This window comes from Chinchilla lanigera, unplaced genomic scaffold (assembly GCF_000276665.1).
Source record: "Chinchilla lanigera isolate Chin_1 unplaced genomic scaffold, ChiLan1.0 scaffold00055, whole genome shotgun sequence".
Taxonomy (NCBI): domain Eukaryota; kingdom Metazoa; phylum Chordata; class Mammalia; order Rodentia; family Chinchillidae; genus Chinchilla; species Chinchilla lanigera.
The window spans coordinates 5,104,368-5,121,332 of NW_004955456.1; the positions used below are offsets into that span (position 1 = coordinate 5,104,368).

At 48.7% G+C, this 16,965-nt stretch overlaps 1 protein-coding gene across 1 annotated transcript in view; it reads right to left on the minus strand.

Moving 5' to 3' along the window:
* Abca13 (ATP-binding cassette, sub-family A (ABC1), member 13) overlaps nucleotides 1-16,965 on the minus strand; it is a 363,756-nt gene that overhangs the window by 126,864 nt on the left and 219,927 nt on the right. The window contains exons 42-45 of the mRNA XM_013520510.1: nucleotides 14,795-14,864; nucleotides 11,860-11,978; nucleotides 9,396-9,483; nucleotides 2,684-2,792 (exon numbers count right to left, since the gene is read on the minus strand). Coding sequence (XP_013375964.1) covers nucleotides 2,684-2,792; nucleotides 9,396-9,483; nucleotides 11,860-11,978; nucleotides 14,795-14,864 — 386 coding nt within the window. The remainder of the gene's footprint in view (nucleotides 1-2,683; nucleotides 2,793-9,395; nucleotides 9,484-11,859; nucleotides 11,979-14,794; nucleotides 14,865-16,965) is intronic.

A 16,965-nucleotide genomic window follows, 5' to 3' on the forward strand; every position in this document is an offset into this window, starting at 1 on the left:
CACACACACACACACACACACACACACACATGGTTTCCTCCTTCTCTTCTGATTTCCATCCCCCTAACTCTGTCCCATTTGCCCTATGGATCCAGCCAGATCCCTGGGCTGTCCCTTCCCTGGTGACTCCGGAGCGTTCCTTATTTCTCCTGCATCTCCCTGTCTGTAGGCTGAGGCCTCCCCACCAGGGCCTGCAGTGTCTAGCTCCCTGTCCTCCCCGCCTTCTCCTGTGTCTCTGCCTCAGGCAGCACCTCACTGACCACCTTGGTCCACTGTGACTTCGTCTAGGAGAGGATTCAGGCCCCCCTGCCTACGCTGCCCACTTTCTCTGAAGCGCCCTGATCCCTCCTGCACCTGGCCACTTCTATGGCTGGACAGAGCCACTGCTCTGACCCTATGCTCTTCCCTGAATGGAGCTCTTCCTTCGGACATAGCCACAAGGCCACCAGGACTGAACAGCAAGTCATTTAATCAGAAAGGCTCAGACTCAGATTTAAATTCTTAGATCTCTCGCCCCTCATCCCCAGCACCACGACCTTTTCTCCATCTGCCTGACCTTTGTCATTGCTTCCCTCACGCACCTGGACCTGGCCTGGGACGCCTCTGAACTGTGACAGCTGTCCAGCCAGGGGGTCACTGCACTGGGACCAGCTCTCTCCCATGCAGTTACAGCTTCCAGCATCTTTGATCCTCAAACACTTGCAAAGCCTTTCCCCTCACGGTCAGAGTCCATATTTCTCACCCTGCTGGTCAGGGTCCAGCAGAATTTGACTTCAGTCTCTCTAGAGGGATCAGCAATTATCTCCCTGTACTCCACTTTCTGATGAAGTCAACCCGGACTTCCTGTCTTAACACACGCTATGGTTCCTCTGCAGTGCCAGGGCTGGGGCTGTAGCTCAGCGGTAGAGAGCGTACTCAGCAGGAACGAGGTCCTGGGTTCCATGCCCAGCACTGCAAAATAAAAACCTGTCTTGCAAAGCAAAAGCCCAAGCACAGCTTCCTGACTGCACATGTCTGCCCCCTGCTGGAGACTGGAGGGCTAGAACTGTAGCTTCACAGAAAAGCCCGGGCTCCTCATTAGCTGCATTTAGAATCCAGTCATGGCCCCGTTGCTAACTTGCTGGGAGTCACAGCTGCTGATTTCTCAGAATATGTGTTTTCTAATCAGCAAGGTAGGCAACTATTACCCATCTTACAAAATTGATATGAACATTAAATAAGATGAGCACGTTAACTAGCGAATGGAGTGCCTGGTACAGTTCAGACCCTTAATAAACATCCCTCTGCCTTCACTCCTTTGTGTGACTTTATATATCTTTGTCCTTCTCTTAGTCATACACATTTTAAATTTTTATCTTTGTCCTTCTCTTAGTCATACACATTTTAAATTTTTATTATTACTGTGAAATTATTATAGTGCCACAAAATGAATTTGTTTTAAAAACTGGCAATAGGGCGTATAGGTCAGCGGTGGAGCTCTTGCCTGGCATGTGCGAGGCTCTGAGTTCACTTCCCCAGCACTGAAAAGAAAAACTGGTAGGCAAGAGAATAAATATGGACAGGTGAAGTAGCATTAGAATAAGGTACAAGCATACTGGAGTAATTACAGTGGTGCCTCGGTTCACGAACTTAATTCTTTCTACGATTCTGGTCGCAAACTGAATTGGATGAGAACTGAATCAAACTCAGTGGTTAAGGTCAGTGTTGACCTTATGGGGAAATGTGATTTGTCCTCATGCAGTTCAGCTGGTGCCCGGAATCGTGGAAAGAGTTAAGTTTGTGAATTGAGGTGCCACCGTATTTAGCATCGATCTCTATGTAAATTAATACTTCCACAAATGTATTTTGTGCATAAATTATGATGAATGTGGTCTGCTAATATTTCCTGTTTCATTCTTAAAAAAGTAAATTAGCTTGATAAATTATAACTTGTCCATTCAAGTAAAGCAAATAAAGATTCCCTTGAACCAATAAATTAACTCTGAATTACAGAAATGGGCCTGTGTCATTCACCAAAATACGAAAGCTTTGGTAATCAACCGCTGGTCAACACGGATAATTAATGGGTTGAGGTCCCACATAAATCACATCACAATGTACACTGTGGTCTGTGTTCTCCTCTGCAGAATTCCACACAATACTGTCCTTAACATGGGAATTTGCTCTGGCTTCTGTAAGGTGTTACACAGCCACATACATTCTCAACTGGCTCTTGCCCCTTTCCTCCAGGGACGAGGCCATAGTTTGTAGAAAGTCACACAACTGCTGGGACACAGAAGCAGGAAGCACCTCCAACCCTACGTGCTCGCAGGAGGACTGGCCAGGGTTACTCCATGAAGTACAATATTCGAGCAAAGGCTGTGCCTGCACAGAGTGGGGTGGGTGAATCCCACGCCCCAGGCAACAAAGGCAAATCTGACGCCGTTGAAATCTACAGCTCTGCAAAGGGATGCAAGGATCAAACTCCTTCAGTTGGAGACATCAGCTCTGAGCTGATTGGAGGACTGGCCAGGAAGCAGGAAGCACCTCCAACCCTGTGTGTCCTCACTCTCAGACTGGGTCCTGGCAGAAGCCTTTCCTTTGTGCTTCGCTTTCCCACTCAAAACCACTTTCTGCTTCTTTCATTGAAAAAATACTGTTCTTTCGAAAGCAGTCGATTCCGCTGCATGAAAAATAACCTTACCGTATCGCCTCCAGTCCACACCAGGGGGCAAGTGTCTCCACAGAATAAGGTTGTTCAGATGATTTAAGTAGGAAGGCAGGGAGTGAAAGCTCTTCTGATTATACCACACCTAGAAAGGAGAGATAATTGAATGACTCTCCAGCCGCCTCCGGGTACAGGAATGCAGGCGTCCGTTAGCATCCACAGCACCTGAGAAGACGACGGCAGCCTGGCCAACACCGAGCAGTCAATTCCAGTCTGCTAATTTTATATTTATCTCAAGCATATAATTTACAGCTAAAAATAGATTAATTTTTCCCCAGAACAAATGTGAACGTTGCTCTATAATTATAGTCTCAGAGGGAACAGGGAGCCAAAGCCCGTCATTTCTTTTCTCCCTTTCTCGGTTGGTAAGCTAATGAAATTTGACCTGCGAATTAAAACCGTGGAAGATGATCAGAGGGAAAAAAAATTACTTTCAAATGAATAATGGAATGTGGATCGTTATTCCTCAAAACAAATGGAACTGAACGCTTGCTGAGCACGGAGAATAAAGCTGCACACCTCTTGGCAACCAGAAGGGTGAAGGAGGAAGTAAGGAGCAGAGAGACAGTGTCAGTGAAGCCGGGATGGTAAGTATCCGAAGGATCCTACACAAGCCGTCACCACCCACACTGCACAATCTCCATGTTGCAGTGCAAAGTAGATGCTCAGTCTGGGAACTGGAAAGTGTCCTCAAGAAATGCAGAGAACCAAAGGGAGCAGCAGGTCTTAATTCCGCCCACCGAAGTATTCATTTCCCTACACAGCACTGTCTTTTGCAAGAGACAGTCCACTCACGAGGGTCAACGCTGCCCCCAGAAAGTTCACCTGCCTCACGTTTTCACCACAGTTCGTGCAAGGTGAGAACCAGACCTGCAGTCTCTGCCTTCAACACATCCTGCGATGACCAATGCTCTTTACGCGAGATCCTCTGGGGCCGCTATTATGGCCCTGGACAGCTAAGTTCTCAAAGATACTGCAGTCCTTTAAACCCAAACCAAAGTGCTCGTCATCAAGACCGTGCTCTCGCATTTTCTCTCAGCCCCATCCACAGAGCACTTCAGAAAACAGATCCCCAGTCACCTTCACACCTCTAACCCCCTTTTCTCGAATCTTGTACTTCATGGAGTAATCCTGGCCAGTCCTCCTGTGAGCTCCAAGGAGAGGGGATGAAGTTTGGGAGATGTGCAGCACAGAACTCGGGACACCCCAGGAGCTGGCTGCACCTGAAGAGTGGGATGGGTGAATCCCACGCCCCAGGCAACAAAGGCAAATCTGACGTTGTTGAAATCTACAGCTCTGCGAAGGGACGGAAGGACCAAACTCCTTCAGCTGGAGATGTGAGCTCTGAGCTGACCGTGCTCAACTCCCACGTCAGAAGCAGGTCCAGCTCCTCCGCCCAAGCAGAGCTGTCCCTCCTGTGGGTCGCCCTAGCCATCACAGCCCTCAGACACGCTGCACAGGTGTCCTCCTTGTGCAAAAGAAACCCGCATCCTGTGAAAGACTAGGAACAGGCTGATTTAGAAAACTCACCTCTGGAAGCTGGAATCTCCGCTGGACCCCATCTGAGAACTCTACCTTCTCTTTCTGTTTTTGGCTTTGTTTTTATTTTTATTAGTACATGCTTGCAGTACAAAAGGACTTCCTGCCTCATGGGGAGTTGGTACATGTACCTAACACATCTTTTTTTTGAGACAAGGTCTTGCTATGCAGTTCAGGTTGGCCTTGAACTGACTTACTATGTAGCCCAGGCTGGCCTTGAGCTTATGGTGATCCTCCTGCATCAGCCTCCTGAGTGCTAGGATTACAGGTGTGTGCCACCACGCGCAGTTTACTAACACATGTTAATTCTTTTTACTTCCCCTTCTCCCCCATCTCTAAGAGTATCTTTTTAAAGAAACAGAGTTTCACTGTGTAGACCAGGATAGCCTAAAACTCGGGATCCTCCTGTCTCAGCCTCCCAAGTACTCAGATTAGGAGCACCCACCACCAGGAAAAAAATCACAGAAATAATGATTGCCTTAGCCTGAGCACTGGAGGCATTCACATTTTGTTTTGTTTTGCTTCACTTACATGTTTAAATCTTTGTTTTAAAAGCAGGATGACTTCTTTTCAACTTAGTAATACAAGACAGTGGCACACAGAAGGGGAGGTGGGCTGCTGGGATAGCAGGAAGTGGGCGACAGGGTTGCCCTCCCCACCCCACCCCCACCTCACCCTCCCTGGGCTGAGGGCTCAGCTTCTGACGGCGACCTGCCCCTAGTCCTCCTGCGCCCACACCCAGGCTCTGCCATGGACTTCACGCCCCTCCTGACTCTAGGCTCTGCTGCCGCAGGGCTGGTTTTGGCCCTTGGAATACGACAGTGGCAGGGGTTTAACAGGCACACGTCTGTCCCTGCGACCCTGCCTGGGCCTCCCACGCCACCAAGGGTGCAGGCTGGGCCTCCCTGGCAGAGGTCAGGACACAGACTGAGATGAACACTGAACCACACCCGGAGTGATATTCCTCCGACTTTCTGCTCCCTGGTCGTCCATTCTGAGACACCCTGGCCCTGCTCAGACCAGAAGCAGGGCTCTGTCAACCTGACAGGGCTTCCGGCCCTCACCTCCTCCCAGCTGCTCCGCTTGGCTGATCCAGCCTGGCAATCTCCGCCCTGTGGGATAAGTCAGGCAGGTACAGCCTACAAGACCAGCCCTGTCCCCACACACCCCACACAGACCGGGCAGACGTGCAAAGGGCCTGCCTCTCCGAGGGACCTTCTGAAACTTGCACTTCTTGGTTTAAAGCCACCAATTAAATCTCCCTGTAGGAAACCTGCCTATTGCATTGGGCAGTACTCTCCCCCTCCCTCCCCCTTCCCCTCCCTTCCTCCCCCTCTCCCTCCGTCTCTCTCCCCTTTGACCTCTGTGCACGTGGCCTTTGGACAGGCAATGTACCCCTCAGGACCCATCAGTAATAAAATCTTCACTGCCATCTTGTAGCTCCACAAACCCCCTTAGTAGCCAAGGCAGCCCAGGCTGGCCTGTAGCTGCAGAGCCTTGCGGACTCCTGATCTACACCTGTATGTATGGTTGAGGCCTCTGAGGCTTGCAATTGCTGTTGCACAGCAATATTGTGACGACTCACACAGTACAGCACTAAGGGGGTGCGCTGCTGTAACAAAAACTGGAGGTGGGTATCCTTGCTTTTGAGATGCACAAGCAGCTGACACAAAGACATGGGGTGAATCTAGACGAAGTTGATGAATCTATAGGAATGCTGAGAAAACATCAAGAAAACCGCTATAGGCAACTACTAAGCTGGTGATCCACACTAGGTTTAAAATAGCTGGTGAAATTGTCAACTTCAAAAACAGAGCTCGTGCCCAGGGCAAGCTCTGGGTTGGGGATTTCTAGGCAGGATGTCAAAAGTCAACTTCAGAACAAAGATCCAGGGTGCGGCTCTGAGAACCGTGTTAAGATCACTGAAAGAGCGATGGTGCTACAGGGATATTCTGGGATATTCTGGAGATATTCAGAGAGGCCTGGAGCTTGCAGGGTGTTGCTCCCCACTCCCTGACATTCCCAAAGCCCAGGGTCTAATGTGAAGGAGAGCAACCTGCACCAGCAAGAACCATGAACGTGGTCTGTGAACCTGAAATACTGAAATAGCCTCAAATACTGCACAGGGACCTCTGCCGAGAAGCCGGGATTGGCTGGGCTCAGAGCACGAGGAAAACAGAGCCCAGCTTCCGACGGGCAAGCGGACAGCATCCTCTTCACGCATGCACCCGCAGAGGATTATGGGACAGGAAGTACATGGCGGCCCCGGAGGCAAGGGGCTTTGTGAGTGATGAGCTGGCAACTCTGCCAAGGGCAGAACCAGCACCCAGCTGTGGCGCATCGCACCAACAGGTCTCCAGGCACCACAGTTAGCACAGCCCGCAGCACCCTGAGCCGCACCCAGGAGCTAAGGCAGCCATGCTGTCAGCGCGCCTGGCTGTCCCGGCAGTTTGCCACGAGGTAGTATTTTGGCAGCACACGGTGAGCTCAAATGTGCAAGACAAACAGTTTGAAAGGTTCTTGGGCCCCCATCACTTCCTCTGTCAATTAGTTCTTCTTTGAGAGTGGTTCTACAAACCTCTTAAGTAAGCAGTGCACACTTCAGGATGGCCTTAAAATTAGCATGTAGGATCCTGTCACATTCAGAGGAAAGGCGTTTCTTTCCTTTTTCTTTTTCTTCCAAAGAGCAGTTTTCTAAAACTGCACTGTGTTCTGGAAGGAGTTGTGGGATTTCTTTTCCTGCTGGTCAATAACTCAAGAAGTGATAAAGTCCAGTGAGTGAGATAGGAAGTTAATCTCCTTTTAGGACCACATTGTGCCACCCGGAAACACACCTTTCATCTCCAGCATCCTGAGTAATGGCTCGCAGGAAAGTACTAGGTAGCAGCAGGAGAAGAAAACCACTCAGGGGACCTTCACTGGGGGATAAAATTCGAGGGCAGAATACAGTGCATGCCTCCAAAAGCGGAGGCAATGTGCTCAGAATGTATTTGGACTTTCTGAGCAAAGTATACATGTTCTAAAGAATGTTTTGATTGAATAAGCTAAACACTCAGAATGTGAGTAAAATAACTCCAGGAAAGGTTGCACAAGAGACATTTCACAGTATAATGAATCATGTGTTATGCATATTCATGTGCAAATTTCCCATTTTTTCTGCAAAAGGACTATGAAAATTGTATCACCCATGTCTTACGAATATAGCCTATAGGCAGAAAGGAACAGCCAGTCATTAATTACTGAAAGGTTAATGCAGTCATTTGATGGGACATCAGCCACCCCCAGCCTCCAGTGGGTACAGCAGATAGCAGACTGCCCTTCACACCTCACTGTGGTATCAGATTCCTCAGATCCCAAAAAGAACCTCAGATCCCGAGAAAGAACCTCACTGCCCAAAGGTCCACATGCAACTCATTTACAAGCCTGTGCCTGGCACAAAAGACATCGGACACCAGGAAAAACTCCAGAAATCACCACTCAGACATATCCAGTTCAGGGCAGGGGAACAATCTAAACCAAGGCAAGAGGAACAGGCATCAGGGAGATCTGGCAGCCCAACCCATCCCCAACAAGAGACCACCCCATGCCGTGGACATCTCAGAGCAAAGATACAACCGTCTATTGTAAATAAGAAAGCTTTGGATGTGACTCGATTGAAAAGTCAAAGCATGCTTCCAGGAAATAAACAGATTCTTTCTACACATTAGGTCTGTTTTGGTAACAGTGAACAATATGTTCCAAAATGTGAAGCAAATACATCTTGGGTGGTTTTTCTACCAAGTTATGAGTGATGATAGTTTCACATTGAGCTATCAGTCTTTCCGTTGCTTTGAAAGGAAGAGCAATTTGAACAGACCTCAGGTGAAGAAGGGATTTCTAAGCCTCCACACTGTGATTTAGAATTTTCTTCCAGGATTAAATGGTGAAGTGTGAGTAGGGAGGTTTTCATTGGGGATTACACAGGGAAGGACCTGCTAAGAACCTTTATCCACTGAGTAAACCTCCAGGGGCTTGGGTCCTCATCCTGTTCAACTTTCCCAAGCTCACTTGGACATCAAGTACCCCTGCTACAGAGCAGAGAGGCCCCCCCACAGGGCCCTGGAGATGTCGCCGTGTCATCAGCTCTATGATAAACTTGCTAGCAGGTACAATATCCACAGGCTAAGGAGGGACAGGGCTGTGGATCATTTCTGCAGTGACACCCTACGCTAGATTCACATTTGTCCTCTCTCCGTGGACTTACCTTGTTCTTGCCTATTTGTGCCCCGTGCATCACCCACTGTCCCCCGAGGGGTGAGCTCCCGAAGCTTTGATTCTCTCATCTCTGCTGCTTTTTCAGGCTGCGCTGACTTCTCTCCTGGGGAAAGCTTGCTGTTCACCACGCCCGTGTCCCTGCAGGTTGCTGAAGGTGCCTGTCCTCCACGCCCTGCAGCCCTGCCCCCGCCACCCCCTCTCTGCAGCGCCATCAGGACATTCCTAAGTCATGGGCAGTCCCGCTCAGGCCCTTAAAGACTGGTTTGGCGTCACTGCCACTACCTCCGTGCTGCTCATGCCCACCCAGCCTCCTGTAAGATGAGGAGATCAAGTTTATATACAAAACATTCCTTGGCCACCAGCGACAAGAGTGGCACTTCTAGCTAATGCAACTATGGAGATATTTAACGAGAGATGATCTCACTGGCTTTGGATCTCGCTGGTGAAGTCCTGTTCTGCAAAAAAAAAAAAAAAAAAAAAAAATGCAGTAATCCATTGGTTCTATTTCTAAACCATCCAAAGGAAAACAATTCAGTTTTCTCTTTCAAAGGAATGTGTATATACAAGCATCCTCAGTACTCAGTAACAAGCACCGGGATTGGATCTGACCGCTTCCCTCAACTCTGTGCTCAAAAATGTACTTGGATGTTGTTATGTTACTGGAGACAGGACCCAGGTCCTCACACTGAGCTACATCCCAGGCTTTTGAGTCCGAGACAGGCTCTCCCTAGTTACTAAGTTGCCCCAACTGGGCTCCAATTTGCCGTCTTCCTGCCTCAGCCTCCCAAAGTGTTTGAGACTCCAGGCCTGCACCACTGTGCTCAGCTTATATTTGGATTTTTAGCTGCCCTGGATACTTTCTAAAACAGGGAGAAAAAGGAAAAAGCACTATTACCTTTGCCAGAGTTCTTGGTTTTGAGGTGTTTGCGTTCTCATCTTGAACTTCGCCGGGGACCCGCACTCCGAAAGACCAGCCTCCAAGGCTGTTGAGAGTAAACACAGTGTCAGTGCTGGGACCAGGGGCACGGGACGGCCACCCAGAGGACGTTTGCCAGCCGTGCTGGTCAGAGCAGTCGCACGGTCCTCTGCCCAGACGGCGCCCAGCATGAGCACTGCTGATGAGGAAAGACCGGAGAGAGCACATTACGTGAGAGCGGGTGCTTCTCGGAACACAGCACTTTATCAGGAAGCGCATGCCACCTGAGGCCACGGTGGGGACCACAGCAGTTCAGGTCGTGCTCCTAGGAAGCCACCGCTCAGGGAAACTGGAGCCGTCACTACTTTGCTGTCCCCTTGGTTCATCGCCCTCCTCCGCTCCCTTCCTTCTCCATTAATGTAGAACCTGGTCCCTGAGGGGCCGGTGGGATTTTCCTCCTTTGCGGAATTCTCTCCGCACCCCACACCCCTCATCCCCAACCCTTATATCCACTGCCAGACGGGGTTTTGAGCCTGTGCTTGCGAGCTCATCTTTCAGGCAGCTCTGTGAGTTGCTCCTGGTGCGAATGGTCCCTTGTATCTCCGGATCTCCAAGGGCTGTGACACCCGGCACTCACTACACTTCCCAAAACAGCTGACATGAGAATGAAGGTACATATTAAGCTTTATTTCCCAGCCTCTGGGTAGAAAGAGACTGAAGAACTGTCACGTACCACAGCTCCCCACATACTCACTGGCAAAACTGAGACAAAGGGACAGGGATGTTACATCCCCAACTGGCCCCAAGGAATTCATTCATTCATTCAACAGACATGGGCTGAGCACCAACCATGACTACATGACATGCATTTCCGAGCAAGATGATAACTTCTGAGATGCAGGCCTTTTGATATGACAGAGACTATTCCAAGTTCTAGGCACACAAGCTCCCAGGCTCAAAGAGCTAGCCATCGGGGTTAGGAAAGAAAATCAGGGATTACAGGACAGGGTTAAAGGCACTGGGAGATGGCAGCAAAGAGCCACAGGAAAGCCACACTGGGACGGCCAGGTCTGTGTCTGGGGCCGGAGACAGACTAGCCAGCTTCCTGCACAGCCCACAGGGCACCTGTGTGTGTAATGCTATGCATGACGTGCAGGGGACTTAGAAAAATTCAGCAGTGTGGCAAGTGTCACTGAGATTTAAAGCAAGGAGGAATATTCACCCCCCTCACGTAGAGTGACTCACCCCCTCAGGATGAAGGAAAACCAGCACAGAGCAAAGGTTTTCCCAAAACTCGCCGAGGAGGAGCTTTAAGACAGGAGCCGCACCCTGGTCCCCATGCTGCATGGAATTCTAACAACAGAGAGCTTCATTTCATTATGCTGTTAACACAGCTGCTCTGGGTCCCTAAGGCAGTAAAATCGCTGCAGGCTTCCCTGCCTCGGCCCCTGACGGGAATCTCAATTGAGATGATTCCCCCAGTGCTTCAAAACTGGAAGTCAGCAGAGAGGAATCTGATTGGGGCCTGCAGCCCCGCTCCACGATTTTTATGAGCACCGAGGTGAGTGCTGGACTTTCACATTTTCAGGACCATTCACATCTGGAACAACGGCATTGTCAGCTTCTGTATCCGTGGTTCTGTGTCTGTATGTCCAAGCAAGCGTGGATGGAAAACAGTACAAGAAAACAGACTGCATCGGCATTAGTGTGGACCGACTATTTTTTTATCACAATTCCCTAAACAACACAGAGCAACAACGAATAGCACTTACATTGTATTAGATATTCCACTCATCTAGAGATGGTTTCAGGTACACAGGAAGTTGCATGAAGTTTCATGCAGATACTGTGCTATTTTCATTAGGACATGTGTGCAGTACACAATGTTTACCTTCCTCAGATGGAGTCAGTGTGCGGACATACACGTCTCCATTGCTTTTCTCCATCCTCTTTCGCTTCTCTCCTTTCCCCATCCCTCCAGCTCTGTCCCCTTCCCGTTTGATAAAGATCTATCTCCCTGTTTCTTATTATTTATCTTTCATTTTGCTCTTTATTTGTAATCTGGGTTTCTCACATAAGAGAATCCATGTGATACTTAAATTTATGCATCAGATTTAGTTCACTTAACATTATGGTCTCGAGGTCCATCCATTTTCCTACACGTGACCACGTCTTCCTTCTCTGTGGCAGAGTAGTACACCATTGTGAGCGAACACCACATTTGCTTTACCCACTCATCCGTGGATGGATAGATCTTGGATCAGGCAGCTCCAAGATGTAGCTATGGTGAATCGCACATGAATATGTATGGATCACTGTAATATGTGTCTTCGTCCCTTTCAGAAAGATACCTAGGGGGTCCCAGGACCCATCCCTACAGATAGCCAGGGACAACTGTAACTCAAAGACAATAGAAAAGACCCAGGGACAGTTCTGAACACACCTTGGCTTTTCAGACGGCACCAGTAAGTCCTGCTCCACCGGGAATTCGGAGAGATTGAACAGGGTGTGGCCCAGGCGGTTGGTCTGGTAGGGCGCCCCGGTACTTCTATTTGGACATTTCTGCCATTGTTTCCAAAAAGACAAAAGAGAAAGATTTTCATAACCCGCAAACTGGTTTCCTGACATTGCTGTAAACTAAGTGTGACTTTCCCTGGCTTTTGATTTTTAAGAAACTATCTCCAGCCTTTGCATGTGTTCTGATTTCTCAACTCTCTTTAAGAGTCCCTTATATTTGAAGATTGTGGGGGAATTCCACAGTGGCCGGGCAGTCGATTACATCTGAGAACTTCAGATCCTTTTCCCTGTGTAAGCTGGGGCAGATTTGTAAGAACTAGAAAGGGGAGAGTGTTTTGACCGGGGTGATCTTGGGTTTGATGAAGCTGAAAGTCAGCAGCATAGTGGGGAGGAAGGTGAGCAGGAATCCCCAGGCGTGTGTTCCTCTCCTGAGTGTTTGAAGTGCAATTCACACAGCCCCTCCCCGCAGCTCGGGACAGTGGCAGCTCGGGGTCTGAGCCAGAAAAAGAGCACCAAGCAAGAGAGGAGCCAGAGACCCCCGCCGGAGGCTGCCAAGGGACACGCGTGCCACACACCAGTGCTGACACAGCACATTTGCCACCATTTCGGCCAGAACCGCAGAGGAGGAAATAATGTACAAAAACACCATCAGCCCCTGCACCTGCCCTTCCGGCTCTGAAGCACCCGTTCTCACCGGCACAAAAGGGAAATAAAACCAGCCTGACCTAATGCACAGGATTGCTGTTAGGGTCAGAAATACCTTTTTTTAAAGTATAGAAAAGTTCAAAGGCTGTACAGGCTGAAGGCTTTACTTTTAGGATCCCACCAGACAGGCCTGGGGGAAGACACGCAAGAGAACACTCCTTGCTGTCAGAGTTCAGCCAAACTCCTACTCCTAGGTAGGATCGGAAAAAGTCAAACTCAGGGAAACAGAGTAAAATCGTTGTTGCCAGAGGCAGGGGCAGTGCCCATCAGAGAGACGTTGGTCAGAGTACACAAAACATCTGCTAGATGGGAAATACATTTAAGAGCGTGCAGTGCGGTGATCGCAATCGAACACCATGCACTGTATATGTGAAAATTGTTAAGAGATAGGTTTTGGTTGTTCTCATCACAAAAGCGTGAGACGGTAATACACTGTGGAAAGCCACCTTCAGCTTTTAACATACGCATTCCTTCTGGAAAAGCTGGACTTAGCCATCCCAAAATACACGCACGTGTCACAGCTTCACTGTCTACACCACACTATATTCAATTTCTACTTGTCAATTAAAATAAGTGGGTAAGTGATTCAGCCAAACCCAACTATCATGCTCACAGATTGACATAATAACCTTTAAAGTTTCTCGGCTTCTGGTATTTCTTCCTCCAATTTACCATATCACTGCACCGAGACATGTGTTTCTACTATGCTCTTTTGATTTTGCGGAGTCCTTTGCTTCATCATTATTTCTGAAACTTATTTGGCTGCAGAACTTTCCACATGAAACCTTTTATTCTTCCAGGTATGTTACTGAAATCTCATAGTCCATGTGAGCCAGACAGGGTTCAGGAACACAAACAGAAAGCATTTTGATACGCACTCACTTATCCTTTAATCACTGGCACACAATCTAATCAGAATAAACTTTGGCAGCTGGTAAACAAAAGCTCCTGATATAATAGGATGCTTAAATCAGTGCTAACGAATAAAAATGCAGAAAAACATTGCAAGCTTTATGAGCACACAGAAGAAGCAAGACAGAGAAAAACAAATAGTTGTGTTAAAAAAAAACCTTGAGCAAAAGAGAGCCGGTCAGAGTAACAGAGCTTCACATACTGCTGAGCTTGTTATTCCCCAGGATGAGCACCCCTGTGCCACCCAGCAGCCTCTTGGCCACAGCTTCAGCCACGGGTTCTGGGTCATCACTCTTGTGTATTCTTAACTTTGGTCTAAAAGAGGAAACCAGACCAAGCTCTGAAAACGCAAACTTTCCACACTCCGAGGAATGCATGCCCTGCCCGCTAACTAGAAAGGGCCACAAAAACGTTCTTTGTGTAGCCATTTCCTTCACAGAACCTCAACTAAGAGTTCTTTCTTTTCCCTTGCTAGATAAATTAGAATTGCCACATGAGCTGGTGGGCTGTAGGTAGCAGGCCTGTGCCTTTTATTAAGTAGCTCTGGAGATTTCCCTGGAGACAAATCCAATCAGTTTTCCACATCGATTTCAGAATGTTTGCCTTCACAGACTGGGCAGCTATATCCTTCACATCAAGGATGGAGTATTAGTTAAGTGTGGTGGTGCACGTTGTCCTCCCATCCCTCAGGAGGCTGAGGCAGGAGGGTTGCTGCAAGTTCAAGGCCAGTCTGGGTTACACAGTGAGTTCAAGGCCAGCCTGAACTACGTAGTGTGATCCTGTCTCAAAAAAAAAAGATTGACTATCTAGTTCCATACATTTTGTGTGACTCAGTCACAGTCAGGGATGCTAAGTGATATCTTAGTTGTTAATATCCAGCTCTCAGAACTCAAATAAAAATATGGTGAGTGCCGCCTTAAAGCATGAGGAAATGCGCGCCCTATGGGGTGAGTCCGACTTCTTTTGAATGGAAGACAACTCCCCAGCTTCATTAAGGCCTATGGGAGGGCAGGGGGAGGTTGCTAATGATCCGGAGCAGAAGGCAGAGAACTGGGAGGATCGAGCGTTGTGTAACGTTCACATATGCGATTATGTGGTGAAACTTTTCCTAGCAGCAGCCAATCAAGTGAAACAAAAGTCACAGTGACTTAGAAAACAAAAACGCAGGCTTTACAGTTGCCGTGAACCCATCCTTCTTCTCTTGAAGGTTTTATGTAAAAGATCAGAACTGCGGCAGAACTTACCAGGCAGCCACAGGAATCCTGGAATTCCGAGGGAGACAAGGGATCCCGGTGCCAACATGAAGAATTCATCCTAAAGCACAAAAGAGAGACCAGGAATGGGCTTTCGGGTCGCAAAGCTATTTTATGTCCATGAAAGAGCGCTCTGGCCCAGGAGAAGGCGGCTCCCGAGATAATCGCCTCCCACCGCCTCCAAGGCGGCGTTCTGCCCGTTTTCCCAGTATGAGCGGCTAGTCTGATGTGGGCGCTTCATCACACCACAGCCTCTCCAGTATGTGGCAAGGTGCTCACTCGGCTTGTACTAGCTGGGCTCCCGGACTTTGCTGGGGATCCTGGGCTTGCAGGGGGTGGGGGTGGGCGGGGAGGCAAATAGTCTCATGATGGGAGGGGCCAGGAAACCATTCATTAATAAACCTAGCTAATCCCTGTGTGTGGCGTGACACAGGAATTTTGTTATGATGCAGGGAGAAACCGCGATTACATTTCCATTCTGAAGAAAGTCGGTGCCACAGAGGGTTACAGAATGGTACAGCAGTGGTTCAAGCTTTTTCTATTGCAGAGTTTCCCGACAGCCGTTTATCCTTGAGGGCTCCATACTTCCAATCTGTATTCTCACATGCATAAATCAAAATTTACTTGAGTAATGGCAGTCACTCTTAATTACTCACACTGGGGGAGAACAGAGGACACTAACATTTACTGGATTGTAGGTATCAGCTAGATTTTTTGACCAAATTCCTCTTCCCTCCCCTAACTTTTAGAATAAGGAAGGCACAGTAGTGCACACCTATAATACCAGCACTCAGGAGGCTGAGGCAGGAGGATCACTGTCAGTTCAAGGCCACCCTGGGCTACATGAGCAAGTTCCAGGCCAGCCTGAACTTCACAGTGAGACCCTGTCTCAAGGAAAAAAAAAAAAAAAGAAAGAAAAGAAAATAAATTAAGAATAAGGACTACAGTTCTGAGAAGTTAGCAAAGGTCAGACCTGCTGGGCTCAAACTCAGGTTCGAGGTCCAGGCCGGCGTCCACAGCCCAAGCCCACGGGTGCCACCTCAACTTGGCCAAGACGGGCTCAGTGAGGGAAACTTGCTCCTTCCTTTAACCGGGTTAGCAAAAGTCTATTTTCTACGTAATTTTTTGAACTATCAAAAATGTAAAGACTTCTCCGAGAACTGCTTCCTTGGCTGGTCAGTCTCGTCTGGGGACTGGAGTTTGAGATTTAACAGTTAGCGCGGAAGTAATACCAAGGGAGTGACATATTTAACTGCTCTGCTGATGTGATTATTACTTTTTAAAAGAAAGACCCCCAGTGTGGTTCTTCCACTCACAAGGCGCCATCTGCTTCACACGCATGCCCTCCATGATGGTGTGGGCCCACCACGCTGTGCACATGTCTGTCCCCCAAGCGTTCGTGTTTGAGCAGTTTGGGAATGTGGTGGTGGTGGGAGCCTGTGCAGGTGAACGCGGGGGGTAGAGGTCCTTTAAGAGGACCTTTAGGAGGTGAGGACTCATGAGAGGTAATAAGGTGGCCCCTGGGAGCTCCACACTCAGAATGGATCACGCGGGCTCCAGTCAGCTCCTGAGAGAGCAGCCTGCTGCCCACACGCTGCGCCTGGCCCTCACTCCTTCCCACTTCCTGTCTTGCCACGTGAGCTCTTCTCCCGGCCACCACATGCAATGCCAGTTTTCAGAGCTACGCAGGTGCCTGCAGCACGCTTCTGCACCCCAGATCTGGGGGCTAAATCACCTCTTTTCTTTGTAGTGAACAAAGCTTGAAGCGCTCAGTTGCATCTTCAGAACCCGGACTAGCACCGCAAGTCTATATAACTAAGAAAATTGCTTCAGAAGATTAGTCCTCTTTTGCTCTTCCCAATCCTCATTATTCTGGCCCCAGCGCCCTTGGACAGGGCAAACATACACAGCCATTAGAGTTTGCATAATGAGCCGGGACAGTGTGTGACTGGTTCCCGTGTTCTGAGCATTGCTCCGCTTCTCACAACTTTTGTGTCCAAAGATTGACCATGAATCTGTGAAAGAGATGGGTGGCTTGAATGACAGGTATAGAACTAGAAGTTTCTGTGTCAGTTTTCTTCTGGGGTCTAGGAATGTAAACACACGCTTTAACTTAGCAAAGCACACCCCTAACTCCATCTGTGGGAGACACCTGCCAGGAT